General features: G+C 36.4%; 1 protein-coding gene across 2 annotated transcripts in view; it reads right to left on the minus strand.

Annotated features, from left to right (window-relative positions):
• Positions 1–251: 251 nt before the first annotated feature.
• The window catches only part of CLPX (caseinolytic mitochondrial matrix peptidase chaperone subunit X), a 44,721-nt gene continuing 25,856 nt past the window's right edge, over positions 252–19,116 (minus strand). For both annotated transcript variants that reach the window (XM_044232248.1, XM_044232246.1), the window contains 8 exons: positions 13,918–14,094; positions 12,926–13,090; positions 12,153–12,241; positions 11,006–11,170; positions 6,839–7,138; positions 5,153–5,245; positions 3,276–3,382; positions 252–1,969 (listed from right to left, as the gene is read on the minus strand). In XM_044232248.1, the coding sequence (XP_044088183.1) occupies positions 1,879–1,969; positions 3,276–3,382; positions 5,153–5,245; positions 6,839–7,138; positions 11,006–11,170; positions 12,153–12,241; positions 12,926–13,090; positions 13,918–14,094 (1,187 nt within the window). In that variant the 3' untranslated portion in view covers positions 252–1,878. The remainder of the gene's footprint in view (positions 1,970–3,275; positions 3,383–5,152; positions 5,246–6,838; positions 7,139–11,005; positions 11,171–12,152; positions 12,242–12,925; positions 13,091–13,917; positions 14,095–19,116) is intronic.

Raw genomic sequence — 19,116 nt, forward strand, 5'->3', positions numbered from 1 at the left:
AGTAGATTAGTAATCTTCTTGAAAAACTCGGTTTGATCTAGTGTGGGGCCCACACAGGACATTTAAGTGGAGGTTTTCAATAAATGATTAACATAAACTTTAATAACAGAACTTTGTGGAATATATAAATAGGAGCATTTATTAGAGAGATATGAAAGTGCCAAGGATTTATCAATCACTAGAATAAAGCAGCTCATGATAACTGTGTCCTTTTAAAAATAGTACTGCTATGGATTTACCACCACACTGGCTTTCATTTAGTACTTTTGTTTTATTCAAATGCCAAAACATAAGTTTCAAGATACAAACTGTAGTTATACTCGGTTTGTTTGATTTAAAAACATCAATTATGCTTTGTTAACAACTTCAAAAACCAAATGTAAGCTGTTGTGACTAAAATGTCTCCCAGTCCATTTTTGGAGGATTACCTTTATATATTTAGTAGCTACTCCAATTTTCACTCTACAAAAAGGAAAACAATGATGCTATAAAGAGAAAGATAATAAACAGTTATAATATGAAAGACTTCCTGAGAAGAACTTTAACCATTAGTAGAGACTAAGGAGGATATCTGTTTCTGTTCCATTTTATAGCAACCAGGCTTAAACACTCTGCAAAAGTGCATTTCTGGTCCTACCAGCCATAGATAGCTCACATCAGTTATTACAACATAGAAAGCCCAATTCTTCAAAGGATTTAGAATTTGTGAACAGCTTAGTTCTTTTCCTAAGAAAAAGGGGGCAAAAGGAAAACTCAAGAATCTATAAACCAAATAATGAAAACAAATATTTAAATGTACTCTGATTTAAACAATTTCAAATGAAGTTTAACTGAACACACAGTATGGAAACTTGTATCATCATTAAGCTTAAAAGGTACCCAAATATTTTGGTATTTATAGAATCAAATGAAGTAACTTTCATTATTAAGCCCCTCCAAATTTTCCCAGTTTAGTTTTGTTCTATAATGGAGGTTAACTTATATTTTAGTGTGGACACAGTCATTTCTGCTGATAGAGAAGCATAGATTTTCTTTAAGGTTCTATAAACCCAGGAATTAGATATACAACACCAAAAAACAAAACAAAACTAGCTGAGCACTTTACATAAGTGCACAGTATTAGGATGGCACATGGCTGTTACTATGACTGACGATGCATGCTACTTTCAGAATTAAATGGTCTTTTCCTGAAGATTTAAGGCAGAGTTCAATGCCATCTGCCAAGCTCATGATACTAAAATGGACCAAAGATGGAACTTAAATCAGACAAGTCAGAAAGGGAATGGCCTTTTCTATAGTACCAATTGGGAAATTGGTATCATGCATTAGCAGATAAAACTAAGAACACAGCTAAATAAATCAGCAAAATATGGTTTTTCAGAGTACTTTTCCATGAAATTTGTAACTACTTGGAGATTATTTATTGCAATTTTCAAGATGAATAAAATTCCAATATTTTCAGGTAACAGATATGGGTAAAAAAAGGTTAAACTAAAAAATGGTATCCCAATCTTCAATTTTAAAGAATTTATTTTCCCATTTGTAGAGTAACATTATTGTAAAATCCAGTTATTGCAACACCTGCATTGCTTAAAGGAACTCCTAAGAATTTTGTTAAAGCATATTTTTAAAAAACTGAACCAAAATAATGTACATTTTATCTCTGAACACTGTATCATTAAAGTCCACGTAATGTCCTCTGTATAAATCAATGTGATGTTACGTAATATACATGATCTGATTTTTACATCCTAAAGGCTTCTGACCATGTATGATATCCAAGATAGATCCAATGCTTTTAATGTCAGACTGTAGAGACAGTTACGATCATAAACAAAAGAAGGAAAAGTTTTATATACAAGACAGAAGTCTGACAGTTTAGCTATTTGCTGCATCTGCCTGGCGAGGCCATCCTTCTTCTTCAACTCCAGAGTCATATTCTTCTTCAGAGGATTCTTTTGTTGGAGCCCTATCATAAAAAGCCATTAGGGTTTTTTTATTTAAATAAAAATTAGGGGTAAACATGTTTTCTAGACTCAAAATAATAAACTAATCCACCTAGCTAGAAAAAACACGCAATAAAGGAAAATATTAAGAGCATTTTTAACATTCAGATTTCTTAGTAGTGAAATACAGGAAATACTGAGAACTGCAAAACTAAGAGTTATAATTTTCCCAATATTTTCCTTAACAAATTTATTACTGAAATAAACTGACAAGGCTTCAACTGCAAAGTCTTTAAAAATCCATTTTTCCACCAAAAAGATTGAACCTAGTATTTCAACTCAAATCCTTGACATTTAGCATATATCTGTAGTAAAGAAGTCAATAGCTTCTGAGCAAATCTGGTTTGACTCAAGTTAGCCAAAATTATGATCAGAATAAAATTTTTCATATATTGTCATCAACCAATAAAAGATTATGTCTCTGAATCAACTAGCTCCTAAGTTATCTCAAAAGATAAGCAAACAAAATATCACACCTTGTGACTTAGTTAAAACAAATTTAATTTCTGGTATGTAACATTAGTATCAAGTGGTGTATTATATTCATTGAAAAGATCAGGGGTCAGTAAACGACAGCCTGCAGGCCAAATAAAGCCCATCACTTGGTTTATTAAAGATTTAATGGCGCACTGACATGCTCACTCACTGCTAATTATCTGTGGCTACTATTGTGCTCTGAGGGCAGTGGTGAACAGCTGCAATACAGACTGCGTGGCCCTCAAGTATTCATCTAGCCCTTTATAAGCAACTCTGCTGACCCCTGGGATAAACAGATGAAGCAGTGAAAGTTGGGTCAATCTGTCAACCAACATGATAATAGAAAGAGAAAATTTTGTGAAAGATCTGAAACCAGTTACTCATAAATGACAGAATTAGCAGCAAAGTTCATTTAAATCTCATTTGGATGACTTTTCTATCTCTTTTGAGACTTCTTCCTTAGGGGAAGGCTAATTTTAAAGAAATTTTCAAAGACTCACAAAATACTATTATTTTATAAAGCAAAATTAGAACATCTTTTCCACAGAAAATTTATGAGATTATGGCACTTTTATGAATATAAGGATGCTCATGAAATTTTCAAAGACTCACAAAATACTATTATTTTGTAAACCAAAATTAGAATATCTTTTCCACAGAAAATTTATAAGATTATGGCACTTTTATGAATATAAGGATGCTCATGAAATTTTTGTGACAGACCAATAAACCATAGCAATAAAGAGCTGATCTTAAGTTTTAGATTTGTTCAAGCTTGACAAAACACTTTACCGGATATATCCTGGTTCCTTTTTCCCTTCTACTACTTCTTTATCAACTTCCACACATACAATATCAGAATTAGGAACTTCAAACATTGGTTCTAGTAACAGCTTTTCCTAAAGAGGTAAGAAGTAATGAATTATATGGAAAAGTGTTAGATTTTTATTTTATGCTCTATAATACTTATGCTCTATATGCCACCAATCAAATTAATTAATTTAACAAGTATTACTGAGTCCCTAATTCTGTATACCAGGAACGGAATGTTGAAAAAAAAATCAATATAAAAAGCTTTCATACTCTTCATATTAAAGCAGCTGCTAACTAAATTCAGAGAGAATTCATTCTGTAAGGGAAAGCTATTTATCTATAGCTCTAGGCCACCATGCACATATAGTAAGACTGTACCTCTGGATTCCGGTGTTACTCAGAATTCTTGGCATATTTACTTTGAAAGTGATTTAATCCTAAACCATCTCTACCAAACTCTTCAATTTTGAACTATGACTTCAAATAAGCATTTGTTTCAGCAGAGCTGCAGATCTTAAGGAAAATACTGGAGTACATAAAAATTTCTTTTAAAATGTTAACTATGGGGCGTCTGGGTGGCTCAGTCATTAAGCGTCTGCCTTTGGCTCAGGTCATGATCTCAGGGTACTAGGATTGAGCCCTGCAACAGACTTCCTGCTCAGTGGGGAGCCTGCTTCTCCCTCTCCGACTCCCCCTGCTTGTGTTCCCTCTCTTACTGTCTCTGTGTCAAATAAATAAAAAGGAAATAAATATGTTAACTATATGACCTATTCTTGTAGTTTGCATGCTTTTAAATATGTCTTTAATCAGTAACACCTGAAGTCCAGGAATTCATTAGAGAGTACAATCTCAAACTGTCTGTGGTAAATGTGTAGTTCCAATCAAAAAGTCCTATTATGATGAGAGAAGTAATAATTAGCAATGAAATCCTTAAAAGAAAATAGGAACATATGCTTGCTTTGGGAGCAAGTAGGAAAATAGTAACCCACTGTATAGCCAGACCTGGAAAGCGAGGGAGAGAACACTATAGAGTAGGTGATGGCTGAAAATAGGCTGGGTCTCTAGAATTTTAACAGAACAAAAAACGGGAGTTCACAAGGTGGCTGGGTGGCTCAGTTAAAGTGTCCAACTCTTTATTTCAGCTCAGATCATGATCTTGGTCATGAAATTTGAGTGCTGCATTGGGCTCCATGCTGGGGTGTGGGGCCTGCTTAAGATTCTCTCTCCCTCTGCCTACCCCCCCACCCCGCCCGCTCACACTCTGGAAAGAAAGAAAGAAAGGAAAGGGGAGAAAGAAAGAATAGTGAGTTCATATCACTGTGAAGAATTTAAGGGCAAAAAAATATCATGGTATCTGCAATTTAATTTCAAACAGACAAACAGGAATGAGAATTTCAGTGGGTCTGAGGAAGTGGTCTAGGGAGGTTAGTCAAAAGGCCCGAATAAAATTTTCAAATTCTCCTTCCCAGAATCCTGATTTTCTCTATTTCTTTAATGTTATTATGTCCTTTGTTGCAAATGCTTGCTTATTTATTTATTGGAGGAGAGAGAGAGGAGCCAGGGAGGTAGAGGGAAAGAGAAAATCTTAAGCAGACAACCTGAGATCATGACCTGAGCCAAAATCCAGAGTCAGATGCTTAACTGACTGAGCCACCCAAGTTCCCCTGTTGCAAATACTTTACAGTTCCTTTTTTGTAATAAAGAAAAATATAATCTATGGAGACAAAATAATAATAATAATGATCACAAGAAACAATTCCAGGCCACTTCCATGGATAGATTTCCAAAGTAGTAACATGGAGACTTAATATTTCTAAAACCAAGAGCAAGAAAATTATCTAGTAAAGCCAACTTACCATTATGGACCGAAGACCTCGTGCACCTGTTTTTCGTTCTAGTGCCAATCTGGCAATAGCTTTCAAAGCATCCTCAGTAACATTAAGTTCACACTACAAATACATAAAAAGAAATGAGAACTTAGATAATACTTTTGTTTTCCTAATATAACCATGTAACATTTGATCTATTGTTACTACCTATCATCATTTCTAGCCTTTGTAGAACAAAAAGGGACTAATGCCCTAACTTTACAGATAAAGAAGTTCAAGCAGATTAAGTATACTGATTCACTAATAATTAGAACCAAGGATCAGAATCTTTACATCTTGACTCTGTCCCCTTTCAGACTAAAGCATTTTTTGACCATTACTTACTTCCTAGAAAACACTCATCACTCATTTTGAAGAGTATTACTAACCCACTCATCCTAAAGAACAAAGGCAAAGCTTTAGACAAATCTCTCTAAATTACCACAAATTTCAAAACAAGAGTTCAAATTACTGATACTTTATAAATATACTAAAAAAAAGATTAACATACTTTGGAACACTACATTTCACAAAACCTTGGTATGAAGCAAATTGTGGTTATGAATTTCTACTTTCAGAAAGTATAAAATTTAAGCAAGGTAATTATCTCTCATGGTGCTTTACACCCTTGCCTTCAAGCACTTGTTTCTGTCAATTAGCCTAAGAGAATTAATAGTATTTTGAATCACAAGTTTCTCATTAGTCCTTGAAGAGGTTTTCTAGATTAACATGGACTTTCCAAGACTTTATTCAACATTTATTGGGCCCCTACCTGTATACTAGAGATGAAATGAGGAATTACTATCTTTGCCGTCAAGGAACTTAAGTCTACTGGGTGGTGACGAATTAGCAAACTAGCATTTACAGCAGTGTATGCACAGTGGTGCTAAGGGAGCACCAATGTGGAGACATTAAAAAAAGCAAGGGGACCAATGAAGGATTTAAGGAGAGGAGTAAAATAACTAGCTTTGTGTTTATTCTTTCATTAGATATTTATTAAGAACTTAAAATCTATTTTCTGGGCATTATGTTCAACAATATAAAAATGATCCATTCTGGAAGTGAAATGGAAGACAATGGTATTTTGGTGATGGTGCTCAGAAACAGACTTGAGACAGGGAGACTTTTTAGGAACCAAAAGCATGGGTCAAGGTAAAGAATGATAAAGGAGCTTGAGGTAGTGGTAGCAGAATGAAGAGAAGGAAACTAATTATTTAAAGACACAAAGTTCATAAAACCCAAAACATATGCTGTATGACTGGACGTCTGGGCTTGTGGGACTGGATGTCTGGCTGCAGAGAAGTAGATGAGGAAGGTGAGGGAACTTAAGACAGAAGTATATAAAAGTATACACAGTATGCTGCAACAAAAGCATTTAACATTTTAAGGCTGAAAGGACAATCCTATGTGTCTGACTTAAAGGGTTGAGAGTAGGCTGCTGGCATAATCTCCCTCTCTATATATCCCAATGATGATTTTAATAGGAAAAAACCAAAGCCAACTCTTAAATGTCTAATATAACACAATCTGCTTTCCCTCTTTTCTAGATCCACATTTAGTGAGAAATAGGCTGGTATTCCAGATAAGCAGGATTGTTTTTGCTTTTTAAGTTAATTTATGCAGAGTTTCAATAACAAAACCCCACAAATTGAGTATGAAAAATAAAAATCTAACCTTATCCATGCTGAATAAGGCCTGGTACTGAGGAATAACAGCATTACGTGGCTCAGTAAGTATTTGTACAAGTGTTTTCTCATCGAGACTATGCAAAGGAACTACCACAGGCAACCGTCCCACAAACTCAGGAATCATGCCAAATTCAATGAGATCTCTGGCTTCTACGTGACGTAATAATCGATCTTTTTCTTCGATGTCTTGGTGAGTATTTGATTCTCCACTTCGGTTGGCAAGGTCTGCAGCAGCTGCAGCCCTTCTGCCTTTTCCCAGATTAGAAGGTGTTCCAAATCCAAGATACTACCAAGAAAAGACAGATATTAAAAATAGTAGAAAGAAGTTACACTGTATTAAGTACTTTGCATATATGCCTCATGTGACCTTTGCAATATATGAAAATCCTAATATCATTCGTATTTTACAAATGAAGAAAATAAGCTTCGAAAAATTAAGTACCTTGACCAAGTTCTCCTTGCTATAAGTGGTAAAGTTAGGATTTGAATTCAGTCCTATCTGCCTTTAGAACTGAGAACTAAACCACCATTTAATAACCAATTCTCAAAGAATGAGTTCTAATAAAAATAGATAGGTAAAAACTACGAAGGGAGGTCCCTTAGAACTCGGATGATGATGCTGTAGGGATTTTCTGAAACCTCTAAACTAGTGTGGTTTCTAAAATGTGTAAGAACTTAAATCTAAAATGTGGTTTCTATGATGTGTTAAAATGGAGACAGTAATTATTTTGTAACCAAAATTAATTTTGTAACACTGAAGTAGTACTACTGCCTATGGAACAAGCGCTCTTATAAGAAAATTATGCTTGGGGCACCTGGGTGGCTCCGTCTACCCATGCCTTCGGCTTGGGTCATGATCCCAGGGTCCTGGGATCGAGCCCCACGTCGGACTCCCTGCTCAGCGGGGAGTCTGCTTCTCCCTCTGCTTACTGCTCTGCCTACTTGTACTCTCTATCTGTCAAATAAATTAATAAATTTAAAAAAGAAAATTATGCTTAAGTGTCGTAAGTCACTGCTAAGCATCCTATTAAAATCATGATTTGAGGTTCCACACATCAACCTACATTAGAATAATTCTGATTTTATAAAAAAAACATGTAAGAATGACATTAAAAAAGAAGGTTAACTTTGCTGAAAACGTCTGGGTATTGGGGATCCTGACTGGGTCAGTTGGTGGCGCATGCAACTTTTGATCTCAGGATTGTGAGATCAAGCCCTACACTGGATGTCAAGATTACTTAAACAAACAAACAAAAAAAAAAACCACAAAAAACCAACAACAAAAAAACACACCCCAAACCACACACATACCCATTGTTTAAAAAAAAAAAAGGCTGGGTAGCTTAAGGTGTATGGATCCTACTTTGGTTCATATAAAAGAACTACAGGCAATTGTCAGAAAGTTTAATTTTAATACGTCATACAGCTTTTGTTGAAAAAAGCAGCTCATGATATGTAAGAAAACTGCCTAAGTCAAAAATTCTTTCCTTTGACGCTCTAAGCTGTATATATGAATAGTATATCAGAAAGAAAAATACTTTCCACTCAATAATTTAAACATTAGTAAGCTTTTATTATGTATAAAAATATAATTTAAAAATATATTTATTTTATATAATATAAACATTTACAAAGCCTTGTTATAAAACACTGGGAATACAAATCTAAAGATAGCCATTACCCTAATGGGGCTTATTTAGAGTGAGAACACATGAAGGAATTAAAGTATCACAGGTGCAATGAAGGACAACCATCCAGGAAATTATAGCAGTAGACAAGAGGGAAAGAGGCACATACTGGGGAGGAGGGGCAGGAGGTGATCAAGAAAGCTTCACCAAGTTTTAAAAAATGAATATAGATTTGCTAACTAAATTGAAGTAGGGGAGGGCATGAGCAAAGGCAAGAGGAATAAAACTTAGGAGTGCAAGCAGCCTGGTATGGTTGGAACATAAGTGCATTATTTAATATTGTACCCATGGTTTCCAACAAGGGCTGATTAAAAACAACAGTCACATGCACGTATTTAATTCTCTATAAAATCACTGTTGAAGACTCTCTTACCTCTGTGTCTTTTCCATAAAGGTCTATATGATAAATTCTTTTTAAATCTGTGTTTCCTGAAGACCAACCTCATATGCTTCCCCTTTCAGGTATTAATAACTAGAGCCCATGATTTCTCCCTACTTTTCATTAAGAAGTTCAAATGACCTAAACCTGCCTTCTACATGTTTCTGATCTCTTTTTTGACATCACTTTTAACTGTTTTTTTTCCTACATGTTCCTAGTTTCAAATTCTTTTTGGAAGCACTAATTTTAATTAGGTATCAGAACATGATCCTTGCTCTGGTTACAGATTTCTAAGTAAACTCTACACTCAACATGGAGCTCAAACTCTCAATCCCAAGATCGAAAGTTGCATGCTCTCTCAAGGAGGCAGCCAGGCACCCCCAGAATTTTGAATATAAAGTTATCTCCCTCCTCTCTCTCTCACATACAAAGAAATAATTTCTTCTTTCTAATTAGTTAGGCTAATTCATGTGAAATTTCAAAAGCAATAATGACATAAATTAACTAGTATGAAAAATTAAAATCTAACCTTATCCATGCTGAAGAAGGCCTGGTACTAAGGAACAGCAGCATTATATGGCTCAGTCAGTATTTATAAAACAGTGTTTTCTCATCTAGGGTATCCAAAGGAACTACCACAGCAACCATTCCATTAGCAGTATTGCTTTTTTACTGCTAATAAACTGCTGTTTAAACAAGTGGGTTGCAAAGCCAAGGAGACTTAAAGCAAACAATACAGCAGAATTGATCTATGACAAATTTATTTAGATAGAATATATATAAAAGAAATCATTTGTGGCTAGCTATTATGTAAAACACAAAACATGGAAAATACTGGTGTGTTTGGACTTCTTGACACTATGTTGACATTATATTTTATTGAAACCAACATAGGTACTGAGCATGTACCTGCAGATATGAAGAATAAGTTCCAGTTAAAATCAAGACTATTTAAGTTAAAATCAAGAATGTGGTTTTTTGTTTGTTTTTGTAAAAGATTTTGTTTATTTGACAGACAGAGATCACAAGTAGGCAGAGAGGCAGATGGGCGTGAGGGGAGGGGGAAGCAGGCTCTCCGCTGAGCAGAGAGCCCAATACGGGGCTCCATCCCAAGACCCTGAGATCATGACCTGAGTCGAAGGCAGAAGCTTAACCCACTGAGCCACTCAGGTGCCCCTTTTGTTTGTTTGTTTGTTTTTTTAAGATCATGCATTTGAGAGAGAGACAGAAAGAGCACAAGCAAGAGGAGGGGCAGATGGAGAGGGAGACACAGGCTCCCCACTGAACAAGGATCCCCATATGGGACTCAATCCCAGGACCCTGGGATCATGATCCAAGCAAAGGCAGACCCTTAACCAAGGTCCCCCAAGGGGACACCAAGGTGCCCCCAAATCAAGAATGTTTAAAAACATCTATAAACCTAAGTGGGATCACAACCCTTCCCCTAACCCCCAAACTGGCTGCCTCATTTTGTGAATGTCAGAGGTGACCTCAGAAAACTCCTGGGTGGAGGAAATGGAGAAAAACTCTTTATTGGGCTCCAGTGAACTGGGCGAAAGGCTTGAACAGAAATTTTACTGATGTGATGCAGCTACCTCAAATTATAAAAGAACTCCTCAGATAAAATATAAAACCGAATAATCAAGTTACACTTTAAAAATGAACTTTAAGGGACGCCTGGGTGGCTCAGTTGGTTAGGCAGCTGCCTTCGGCTCGGGTCATGATCCCAGCGTCCTGGGATCAAGTCCCACATCGGGCTCCTTGCTCGGCAGGGAGCCTGCTTCTCCCTCTGCCTCTGCCTGTCTCTCTGTCTGCCTGTGCTCGCTCTCTCTCCCTCTCTCTCTGACAAATAAATAAATAAAAATTAAAAAAAAAAATGAACTTTAAATAGATGATCTTTAGAAACCTTTCAATTCACCATTCTGAAATTTAAAAACAAACAAAAGAAATGACCACCACCAACCTACAAATATATTTCTGGTATGCTCTAAGAAAATCTAAATTAAAAATCCACAACTGGAAACTGACTATCCATTCTCTATAGCTTCAAATGTGCACTACCCTATAGCCCTTCAGAAAAACTCACCTTTTCATTTTTCCTCCTGCTGATGATTCTGTCTAAGCCATTGAAAGCACCAGATGCCACAAATAGGATGTTTGTTGTATCAACTTGTACCGTTTCTCCACGTAACTTGCGGGAATTCTTTTCTGGAACATTAACTATCGTGCCTTCTAGTAGTTTTAATAACCCCTAAATAAAGAACAAATGACTTAGAATCATTGTGTAAGTATATTATTTATTTTACTTTAGAAAATGGGATTCAAAGGGGGAAAATAATATGTGGTTATGGTCAATGAGCATAATTAATGAAAACTCCCACATTTCTACAACTGACACGAAAATCCAATGCACCATCATATTAATAATTTGTAAATTTCTTTGGAATAGTTACAGACTCCTGATGCACTCAAGAAATAGTCAATGTGAAAGGTTGCTTTTGATGGCAAAGACCTAATTATGACCTAAAGACAGAACTGACTCTGTAAGATGGTACCCAACCATGGTGGGAACATTCAAAATTTGAAAATAGTTGATCTGTCTTCCATAAGAATTAAAATTCTATTTTATTCCTGGTGTTAAACTTTTAGACTACCTATATTTTGAGATGCTTTTATAAAAAAAATTACCTAGCACATTTTATGAGTGTGACCTATGTCTCAGTCAAAATAAAAATGAAAGCAATTCTCCTTATCCTGTATTTTATATCATAATTAGTTACCAATAAAAAGTCAACTTGGCCACTTGATCATTAAGACTTCAATTATCATTCTACATAGAATGAAACACGATTTTATCTATTTTATCCTATTACCTAAGTGAAAAGAATAAGATATATGTATATACTTCATTTATGTCTAGTTAGAACCAGAATGCTCAAGAGTCTTCTAGAAATGTTTAACTGGGCCTCTAAAGAATAAATCAACAAAAATCGAATTCCATTTTTTCTATCTTTTCAAATATTTTTATTTCCTAAGAAAGGTAATTTGGTACTTTAAATAACCAACAGCTTTCTCTTAGGATCTGAACTACTTTAAAATGGTATGGGGAGTTTGGGGTGAGAGAAATAAACAAAACAGAATCTAATTGAATGTGAAACCAAACGTACAATATTTGGGAGGTTGATGTATTCCCTTCCTTTTAGTGGGCTTGAACAAAATATTCAACTGCTTACTTGCTGAACGCCTTCTCCACCTACATCCCGTAACTGATGAATGCCTGGCACACTGCCAATCTTATCTACTTCATCCAGAAAGACAATTCCTATAATTTAAGGAGGATTCTATTTATAATGTGAAAAAGATACACACAAAGATAACCTCAGTTTTAAAAGACTAGGTAGCTATAGAGAAAGGTTATTCAATCTTTCACCCTTACATATACAAGAGCTTAACTTCATAAAAATACACTGCTCTCCCATTCATAATTTTGTGTAGATGTTTTATAATCCATTATATAGAGTATCACTTGGGTATGATAACCAATTCTCTGATGTTAGTTATCCACCCCACTAATGTTTTCAGGTTCTTCATTCTAGGAAGCTGTGATAGAGGTATAGTGGGGAAGCAGGAGATGTATACAGTGCTGGTACTAGCCAAAGTTTAGATTCATCCTGCACCCTCCTTCACTTGTCCTAGCACCCTCTCCTACCCCACCCCAGGATTAGGAGTCTATAGGGGAGTTGGAATAGGAAAAATAATAGCATTAAGGATCTAATGGAATAGTAATTTGGCATGCTTTCACCCTAGTAGTCATCTTAACAATAATAAGACAAAGCAAACTTTGTGGCCCTTAGTATGCTAGAAAATGTTTAACATAGCTATCATTATACAATTACAGAATTTTACTCCTTGACTCAAAAAACAAGAATTATAGTATTTCTTAATATTAGACTGCTTCCCCAATAGACTACATCTGGAGATGGACAGCCTATACTGAAAAACATACCTTGCTGTGCTTTTTCTACATTGTAATTGGCATCTTGGAGCAGTTTGGCAATCACAGATTCAATATCTTCACCTACATATCCAGCCTGAGTCAAAGTTGTACAGTCACAGATAGCAAAAGGGACATCAAGGCATTTAGCTAGAGTTTGTGCCAGTAGAGTTTTACCTACAAATAGAAACAGCAACTAAAAGTTTACTAAAAATATGTTGATACACAATCTGTGTACAACAATGTAAAATAAACTAAATCTAGTATATAATAAAAAAATTACTTGTACATCTTTACTATTATTTAGATTTAATGGTATTTTTTTTTAAAGATTTTATTTATTTGACAGAGAGAGAGAGAGAGAGAGAGAGATCACAAGTAGGCAGAGAGGCAGGCAGAGAGAGAGAGGGGAGCAAGCCGGCTCCCCGCGGAGCAGAGCGCCCGATGCGGGGTTTGATCCCAGGACCCTGGGATCATGACCCGAGCTGAAGGCAGAGGCTTCAACCCATTGAGCCATCCAGGCACCCCAATGGTATGTTATTTTTAATAACTCCCATTATTTTATTTAACTTCCATTAAGACATTAGGAATTGGGGTGCCTGGGTGACTCTGTCAAGTTGGGCTTCTGATTCTTGATTTTGGCTGGGGTCATGATCTCAGGGTCCTAGGACCTGGATCAAGACCATGTCAGGTCCTGCACTCAGTAAGGAGTCTTCCGGAGTACTCTCTTCCTCTCCATCTGACCCTCCCTGCTAACATGCACATGAATGCACTCTTCCTAAAATAAATCAATCAATCTTTAAAAAAAAAAAAAAAGTGTTAAGGATTTGCATCAATTCCTCAAATTCAGCTTGAAGCCTATGCAGAAATACTGATAATGTATCCCTAAGATTGGCCTTAGATTTTCTTCTCAAGAGCCAGAATCCCCAATCACAGGACAGAGGTTACAGAATCATTTATACTCTATTTTTTTTAATGAGTAATTTTTTCAGAAAGTTATTTACCTGACCCAGTTGGTCCAAGCAGCAAAATATTACTCTTTTCAAGTTTTATGTCATCATGGGAAGAATCCAACACTTCACCTCCTCGTTTTTCCTGAGGTATTTGTTGATTTACCTGTTGCTGCATTGATGCTCCTAAAGCATTACCATGTGGACTAATTCCAGCGATCTGAAGCAATTCTGAAAGAATGCCAAAGAAATTATTAGAGCTTCATATGATTTTACTTGAAAAAATGTCCAATAGCCCTAAATCTAAGAGCGATCACATATTTAGAAAAACTAAAATATTTTGACATTGTCTCACCTAAAAAGAAAGAAAACCTCAAATTATCTAGTAACAAATGTACAACACACAATGATTTTGCAGGGAACCTTAAGCAAAGTAAACAGATTCTTTTCACCCTCCTTATTTATGCAAATCTGCCCTTTCACTTATGGGAAGGCAGTGTAAGGAAAAAGAATAGTGCTAGGTGTAACAAAGCTTTAGCTTTGGCCTTTGCGTTGTATCTAAATAGCTATATGATCTTGGGCAAGTCATATAAACTTTGTTCTGTTTCCAAACCTATAAAATGTCAATAATACCAATCAATTTCAAGCACATGGTTGGAAAGTAGAATAAAATGCAATTGATCTGGAGGCACCTTAAAAAACAAGCAAATGTATATAGATTTTTTCAGTACAAATGAAGTAGGACTACAGGGAAAGGGAAAAACACTGAACACGGTAGAAGAACCAAGACTAAAATGAAGATATAAGAAATCTGGGTTCTAGTCTTTTTGTCACTGTGTAGTTGTAGGACCACAGCAATCACTTAACTTTACTGGGACTGCTTCCTTACCTATTAGGTGAAAATATCAAGACATGTAACTTCTAGTCTTCTAGACTTTTTCACATCTAAAAATGATTCTGTGAGCCTACCGAGAAACTAAATATGGTAACACTCGTTGGCTCTATCTGAATTTGTGATTTTATAGGATCTCGATTGGCTCTCTTTACCCTCTTTATTAGAGACACAATGCTTAGCTAGATGGGAATGATACTGCTGATGAACTACCAGTTTATAAACTGGGTGCCTAAAAAACAAACCAGCTTTGTTATCACTCAGCTAATAGTAAAGAATTCCAAGAGTCTTTCAATTATCCGCATTTGTAAATCCATACTGCTCTTGGTTCTCAGCATCTGAGGCCCTGTCATGTCCCATTTATATTTTCTGGATTTATTTTTAGTTTGTTTCTAATAAATGGGTTAAGAATATTAGTACTTTCAGGACTCCTGGGCCGCTCAGCCAGTTAAGCATCTGCCTTCTAGTCAGGTCCCAGGGTCCTGGGATTCAGTCCTGCATCGGGCTCCCTGCTCAGAGGGGAGCCTGCTTCTCTCCCTGCTCATGCTCTTTCTCTGACAAATAAATTAATAAAATCTTTAAAAAAAAAAAAAAAAAAGGAGTATCAGTACTTCCGGGGCACAAGGGTAACTCAGTTGAGAGACCAACTCCTGATTTCAGCTCAGGTCATCTCAGGGTCCTGAGATCCACCCCTACCTTAGGTTCTGTGCTCAGCAGGAAGTCTGCTTGAGGATTATCTCTCCCTCTGCCTCCTCCCCACTGACATACAAGCTCACACTCTCTCTAATAAATCTTTAAAAAAAAAAAAAAGTATCAGTACTTCCTAACGCATTATAATTTAAACAAACCAAAAGACAGATTTTCAGCAGATAAAACTATTATCATGGTCCTATTCCATCTGGCTGGCACTTTCAATTATCTTAGAAGTAAACAGTTACTCTAACTAGCAAAATAGGAATTGGAGGGGCATCTGGGTGGCTCATTCAGTAAAGTGCCTTGGTTTTGGCTCAGGTCATGATCTTGCAGTCGTGAGATCCAGCCACACATGGGGCTCTGCACTCACCAGGGTGTCTGTTTCAGATTTTCTCTCTCTCCCTCCCATTCTCTCTCAAATAAATAAATCTTTTTTTTAAAGACAGAAATTCAATTAACCTTTTAATTTAAATTGTGCTACATTTGAGAGTTAACTATTAGTGAATAATTCACAATGCTGCACTTCATCCTGATCCACATCAGGAAAAAAAATGCTATCTCCTACATGAATTTACATGAATTTAGTTAGTTGTCCCTAGGTAAATGAAAATTTCTTCTTTTTATTTCAGCAAAATCTAGTTAGAAATTGTAAAAATACAGGATAGGGCTTTGGCCTGAGTGTAGGTTGGCCTAATGGGGAAAAATTATTTAGGTGAGTAATTGGAACAAAACTGCAAAAAGCATATTAACTAGAGTGAAGTCACAGAATAAATGTATTTAACTTAAGCAATGATTTAAGTCAAAAACTGGTACAGATTTTATTTATTTGAGAGAGAGCACACGCTTGCACAAGTTGGGTGAGGGACAGAAGGCAAGAGAGAAACCGATGACCCTCACCCCGCCTCCACTGAGCAGGTAGCCTAATGTGCAGCTTGACCCCAGAAGGCAGATGCTTAACTGACTGAGCCACCCAGGGAACCCAATTTAATTTAAATTTAAAAAAAAAAAAAAAAAGGAATAATTTAGGAGTGCCTAGGTAGCTCAGAAGGTTAAGTGCCTGCCTTCCACATGGGTCATGATCCTGGCGTCCTAGGATCAAGCCCCCAGTCAGGCTCCCTGCCCAGCAGGGGGCCTGCTTCTCCATCTCCCTCTGCCATTACCCCTGCTTGTACTCTGTCAAATAAATAAAAATTTTTGAAAAAAGAAAACAAAGAGGAATAATATAAATAGTACAGGTTTGTCGTTCCATTTTTTTTTTTTAAGGATTTTATTTATTTATTTGTCAGAGGGAGGGAGAGAGAGAAAGCAGGAGCCAGGGGAAGGGCAGAGGGAGAAGCAGGCTCTGTGCTGAGCAGGGAGTCCAATGCAAGGCCTGATCCCAGGACGCTGGGATCATGACCTGATTGGAAGGCAGACGCTTAACCTACTGAGCCACCCAGGGGTCCATCATTCCTTTCATTAAAATATACTCCAGAGTAAACTTGAGCTAACTTTCCTGTCCTTTCAGTTAGTCTGTTTTTCTCTCAACGCAGGAGCAGTTCTCTATAATAAGTAAGCAGTGTATGGTTAGTTGCATGAAGTTCACTGGCAATGTGGCCCTGGACAAATTACTTCAAATTTCTGCATTTTAGTTTTCCACCTATAAAACAGGTGTGAAAATAATAGTTTCTGTCTCACAGGTTTTAGGAAGATTAAATCAGTTAAAATATGTAAAATACTTAGAACTGTGCCTGGCAGAGTTTTATAAATGTTATAGAAGAATTTTCTATCATACTGCTATTTTCCTAATATTTAAGTATTTGTGTAACATAGCCCAAATGCAAGCCAACTGTTTCATCTGGTGCCCAAATGAAGAAAAACATGTTGCAATGATGGGAGAATCCATCAATCTTACTGAGAGTAATATGTTGATCACGACATGTTATTTCTAAAAGAAACTTTAAAGAATATTTTGATTATGTGTCATTTTGCCCTAATGCCCTAACTTTAGAACCTAACCCCCCCAGAACAAGATGAAACTATATATGAAAATAAATTCTATTTAAGCTTTCAAAATACTACTTTCCCAAGTCATTCAATGTATATAATTACAAAATGCTTTTACCTAAGTTCTTTTGGTACTTGTTACCATTTAAGTTACATTAAATCACTACATATATTTCTTTCAAACTACTCACTAAAGATTTTTCTTTACGAATTCATACTAGTTTCACTAGCTATCTGTCCAAATTTACAAATGTAGTGTATATATATAGATATATACACATACACATATTTTAATTTTTTTTTTAAATTTACTTATTTGAAAGACTGAGAAAGAGCACAACCAAGGGGAGCTGCAGAGGGAGAGGGAGCCCAATGTGGGGCTTGATCCCAGGATCATGATGTAAGCCCAAGGCAGATGCTTCACTGACTGGGCTACCCAGGACTCCTTGAATATAATACTGACAAAACAACTGACTATATTTTTGAATTAGAAAATGTAAATACATGGCCTTAAAGTTTTTTAGATTTAGACTTAGATTTTTTAGATCTTATAATCCTTATATATAATCTAATTTTACTGCATTGTATTTAAAGATTTTATTTATTTGAGAGAGACAGACAGCATGAGAGCAAGGTGAAGGGCAGAGGGAGAAACAGACTCTCCACTGAGCAGGGAGCATGATGATATGGTGCTCGATCCCAGAACTCCAGGATCATGACCTGAGCTGAAGGCAGACACTTAACCAACTGAGCCACCTAGGTGCTCCTCTACCATGTATGATATAATCATTATTTCCATACAATTCAAGTGTTACTAGAGACAATGCAATTATTTTAAAAAATTTATTTGACAGAGAGAAATCAGAAGCAGACCGAGAGGCAGGCAGAGAGAGAGAGAGAGGGAAGCAGGCTCCCTGTCGAGCAGAGAGCCCGATGCAGGACTCGATCCCAGGACCCTGAGATCATGACCTGAGCCGAAGGCAGCAGCTTAACCCACTGAGCCACCCAGGCGCCCCAAGACAATGCAATTTTATTACATGTAATAGCTCTTATGCCAGAGTTGATTAACTAGTTACATTCTCATATATATACAGTATACTTTAAATAATAGATATATAAAATATCTTTGTTCAGGGGAGGGTAGATGGCTCGGTCCATTAAGTGTCTAACTTGATTTTGGCTCAGGTCATGATCTCAGGGTCAAAAGACTGACCCCCTCATCAGGCTCCATGCTAGCTGTGGAGCCTGCTTGAGATTCTCTCTCCCTCTCTCTCTGCCTCTCCCCAGGTCATTTGTGCTCTCTAAATTAATTAATTAATTTTAAAAATAATATATCTTGGTTCAAAGGCAAAAATACCAAACGTATAAGTGAAAGGTGTTTACAGGGGTTTATCTATTATCTGTTCATTATTTTAATTACTGAAACAAAGGCTGTGTGAATCTTTTTATGAACCTTTACCGTCTGTGCAGCAACTACATAGCCACCTCCAAAGGAAGGGGTGCAAGACATCAGAATGGCCATAATCCTTAAGGTCAGGTCCTTCTATACCCTCCATCAGACCATCTGATGCTTAGAGGGGCAATCCAGGGTTGGAAACAGTGAATTAAGGCTTATTCATAATTTGCAAGGCTATCCAGGTTTCATAAACACACACACAAATAAAAACTGTTTCTGGTAAAGG

Source organism: Neovison vison, chromosome 13, assembly GCF_020171115.1.
Source record: "Neovison vison isolate M4711 chromosome 13, ASM_NN_V1, whole genome shotgun sequence".
Lineage (NCBI taxonomy): Eukaryota > Metazoa > Chordata > Mammalia > Carnivora > Mustelidae > Neogale > Neogale vison.